The sequence below is a fragment of the Vicia villosa genome, linkage group LG4, assembly GCF_029867415.1.
Source record: "Vicia villosa cultivar HV-30 ecotype Madison, WI linkage group LG4, Vvil1.0, whole genome shotgun sequence".
Taxonomy (NCBI): Eukaryota; Viridiplantae; Streptophyta; class Magnoliopsida; order Fabales; family Fabaceae; genus Vicia; species Vicia villosa.
In genome coordinates, this window is record NC_081183.1 from 126621857 (window position 1) to 126625944 (window position 4088).

The 4088-nt window shown below is 38.0% G+C and overlaps 1 protein-coding gene across 1 annotated transcript; it reads right to left on the reverse strand.

Annotated features, from left to right (window-relative positions):
• Positions 1–1308: 1308 nt before the first annotated feature.
• On the reverse strand, positions 1309–4088 carry LOC131597826 (pentatricopeptide repeat-containing protein GUN1, chloroplastic-like). The gene is made up of 3 exons (XM_058870491.1): positions 2134–4088; positions 1652–2053; positions 1309–1567 (listed from the first exon to the last, which is right to left on the reverse strand). Exons 1-3 carry the CDS (start codon positions 4086–4088, stop codon positions 1309–1311), a joined length of 2616 nt encoding a protein of 871 aa, XP_058726474.1.

The window sequence follows — 4088 nt, forward strand, 5'->3', positions numbered from 1 at the left end:
GTTTTGTTGTGGTTTGCTGGCATCCCCTTCCTTTTTCAGGATAAATATGTTAGTGGCGACTCTGTTAATTTTTGCGGTAGCGACAGTATTTGATGAACAGGTGTCCAACAAAGGCAGTGTGGAAAAAGACTCCATTTGAAGCTTGGAGTGGAAGAACACCGTCGGTGAACCATCTTAAAATTTTTGGATGTGTTTGCTATGCTCAAATTCCAAAAAAAAAGAGGACAAAGCTGGAAAAAACAAGTGAAAGATGTGTCTTTATTGGCTATAGTTCCATGTCAAAGGGCTATAGACTTTACAACTTGAAGACAAACAAGGTGATATATATATGTGTTACCTTTTAATATTTGCTAAAAACATTGCAAATTATATATATATATATATATATATATATATATATATATATATATATATATATATATATATATATATATATATATATATATATATATATATATATATATATATATATATATATATATATATATATATATATGGTCATACTGTCATAAAATATTTATGTTTGTTCAATTTATCACTGCTTAGTAAATGGATTTGAAGTTGTACATAACAATATAACACAATTTAAAGGACTTTAATTTCATACGGGTACGGTTCAGTGTCTACAAAAGTGCTTAGTTCAGATTTGAGAATTGTAATAAACAAAAGGTTGATTTGGTGTAGAAGAAACATTGGAAATAGAAAAGGATAAGGAATTTGAGTAAAAATGATTTGCTAGATGTGTTAGATTGAGCATTAGAAAAAGAGAAATCATTCTATTTTGGGAAGATCAGTAGTTAGATGGGAAAACATTATGACGTGAATTTTTTGCACTATGCAGTAGCTATAGTTAATATATTCATGCTGATTAGAAATACATAATTGGAGGCAATTCTAATGGTTGACACTGGTCTTAGTCTAGAATTTTATCTAAGAGGAGCAAATCATGTTTTTCTAGTACTATTGCATAAAATTTAAGAGTAAGGGAGTACAAGGCAGAAGAAATAATTGTGAGACATACTTTATTAAGCTGAAACATATTGGAGGAATCAACCCCAGATTACAAACCAAATCGCAAGTACACTGAAAAACCAGCCACTATGGCCATAACAATTCCTTACTAACTCAATAACAGGATAATCCCCGAAATATGATTAGCGCCTTTATTTTTTAATTTATTACGACAGTATCTTAAACTAATAAACAACCGCCAGTTGCACCATGATTTTTTGCCAAAGACCCGTCATTTGTGGTAAAGGTTTTCAGCCTAATCATAACGGACACTGGTGCAACATAGCTTCTATCAATCTAATTGCCAGGAGCTGGATAACCATGTGGTAGACCGGCAGGTTGAGAATGATTAAGGACATCGGACAGAACGAGCATGTTGATAACGCCAGGTTGTCTCAGCCAAGTAGCCACGAGATCTCCAGGAGATGTAAGTCTTCCCAAGTTACGTTCAGCAAATCTAAAAGGTGAGTCCATTCCGTTAAGAAGTGCTTCAATAGCTCTTTTCAAAATTCCATCACCCATCACTTTGTTGTGCTTTCCCCAACCAGTTAATATGCTGCAAAATATATTAGAATTATGATTAACACTTTAATCTAATCATATTAAAACAATTAAAATCTTTGCTGAAAAAGATACATACTTCACAGTCTTTGGCAGTTCAGAGCCTTGAAATAAAGTCCTATGCATATTGAGCAACCAATCATGAACCATAGCACAGCCCGCACCACAAGACATCAGATGCAGATCCAAGCAAGAAATTGACCATTCTCCTTTCCACACATTTCGGTTTTTCCCTTCGATTACAACCATTTGAGCTCCGCGTCTCTGACCAAAGTGCCATAACATATCTGTGAGGGCGTTATAAAACGCGGACGCAGTTGAACAATCCATAAGCGTGAGTTCATTGAATAGAGTCTGAGCACTAAACCATACTTGCTCTCTATAACCCATCAACAGTCCATGGGCTACAGCATACACCTGGCTATCAAACAGGCGCAGTGTGTCTAACAGCTTTGCAGCATCGTCATATGAATTGCAACGACTGCATCAAAATCGATCGAATTATATAGTTTGAGATTGGTTATATATAATTCAAGATAACAGAAATTTCGAAGTATTTACCTGCATGCATTCAAAATGGCTGAAAATGAGACAACATTTGGTTTAATGTGCAGCTCATGCATTTTTTGGAAGAGCCAAAATATGCAGTGTAGGTCTTGTCGTCCCCTTCTAAGTTTCTTTATATGACCGGCTTTTTCAGAAGCAAGTTTCTCAAACATCTTCAAGATCCGATCATCCCCCGGCTTAGTCTGAAAAGCACCATCAATAAGCATAGTAGATGATTTGTCATTTGGATACTCAATGGCTTGAGATGATCCATGAACTCCATATTCCGAAGTTGGCAACTGTTGACATGCATCAATTATAATGTTGAAAGTGACCACGTTCGGTTTGATTCCTTTCTCAATCATGGCAATAAGCAACATAATGGAAGACTCCACCAAACCGTTTTTGCATAGCGCGTCTACGATTGCAGTATAAAAGACAACATCAGTCTCCAATCTTGTCATCTTGAACTCTATATAAACATTCATCGCTTCCTGAAACATTTCACCTTTTGTATACACGTCGATCAGCGTAGAGTAAGATAGTGTATTCGGATATATATTCCGAGCCTTCATTTCTTCAAATAAGCTTCTAACTTCAGCATACATGCCATGCCGACCGTACCCGGCCAGCAGAGCATTGTATGTAACGATATCCATTTTAATTCCACATCCATCCATCTCTCTGCATATATTGACAGCTTCATCAAACCTGTCGAGCTTCGTGAAGATTCCGACCACTGTATTATAAGACACTCTATCAATGTAAATAGATCGAAGCTTCATTTCTTCGTACAGATGAAGGGCATCTTCCAAGAGGTTAGCCTTGGCATATCCATCCATTAGCGTGCTATACGTCACAACGGTTGGCCAAACGCACTTACAAGACATCTCTTCGAATACCCTTCTAGCCAAATCAATTTGGCCGCCTTTACACAGCGTGTCCAAATACGTGTTATAAGTAAACACATCGCGAACAATACCCCTACCATCCATTTCTCTCAATAAATTTTGCGCCATTTCCCACATGCCCTTCGAGGCGCAAACAGAAAGAAGTGAATTATAAGTAAGACGATCCGGCCTTATGCCAGTAGCTAGCATTTCATCATAATATTTAACAACCACATCAAAACTCACCTCCCCTTTCGCCCCCGCATCTATAATCGAATTGTACGTAACCAAATTAGGCACAAGGCCCAAACCACGCATAGACATGAACAATTCTACAGCATCACGGAAGCGCCCGTTTAGGCCATACGCCTTAATCATAGCCGAAAACGTATACACGGTAATTCCATAACCTTCAATCCTAGATTTTCCAAACACTTCTATAGCACGAACAATCCTCCCTAACCTACCTAGAGTACTAATCATAGCATTAGTTAACTTACCTTTCGCAACCCTCCCATTTGGCTTACACATAATAAATTCATAAAACTTCTCAGCTAACAATAAGTGACCAGTAATACCAAAATCTTTAAGCATATAAATATAATCCTCAACTTCCCATAGCCTATGTTCGTTCGAAATCAAAACATTATCAATATTAGCAGCAATGTTACCAGCATTGTAGAGACAAGTAAGAACCTCGTTGGCAGCTTCGCTGTGAGGCAGTGTATTAACTGCTGCCCTTGGCATTCCATACTGTTTCTTGGCAGCAAACTTGGTGGATTTCCTGCCAGAAAACTCCGGAGCTAGCTTTGATCTCCTTCCACCCAATAAAGATCCCGGCGCAGACGAATATACCCCTCTGCCACTACCATTTGCAGCTATATCAGCTGCAGCAGCAGCAGCAGGAGCTAAACATGCAGACCTTGAGTTGGAATAGTTTCTAGAGGAAGAAGACCAGTCATTTCTATGGCGTCTACGACTATTTTGGTGAGTGTCATTATGCTTTTGATGATGATTTTCAGCAGGTTTAGGTGCAGGGAGTGAGGAGTAGTTTGGTGGTGGGGTTGGAGTAGAAGCCAT

Bases quoted from the DNA above. Each gene is read 5' to 3' on its own strand.
- LOC131597826 (XM_058870491.1), bottom strand. From the start codon at position 4,088: ATGGCTTCTACTCCAACCCCACCACCAAACTACTCCTCACTCCCTGCA. The intron at 2,054-2,133 runs GTAAATACTTCG...ATTTTGATGCAG, and splicing joins GCCATTTTGAATGCATGCAG to TCGTTGCAATTCATATGACG. The intron at 1,568-1,651 runs GTATGTATCTTT...TATATTTTGCAG, and splicing joins GAACTGCCAAAGACTGTGAA to CATATTAACTGGTTGGGGAA.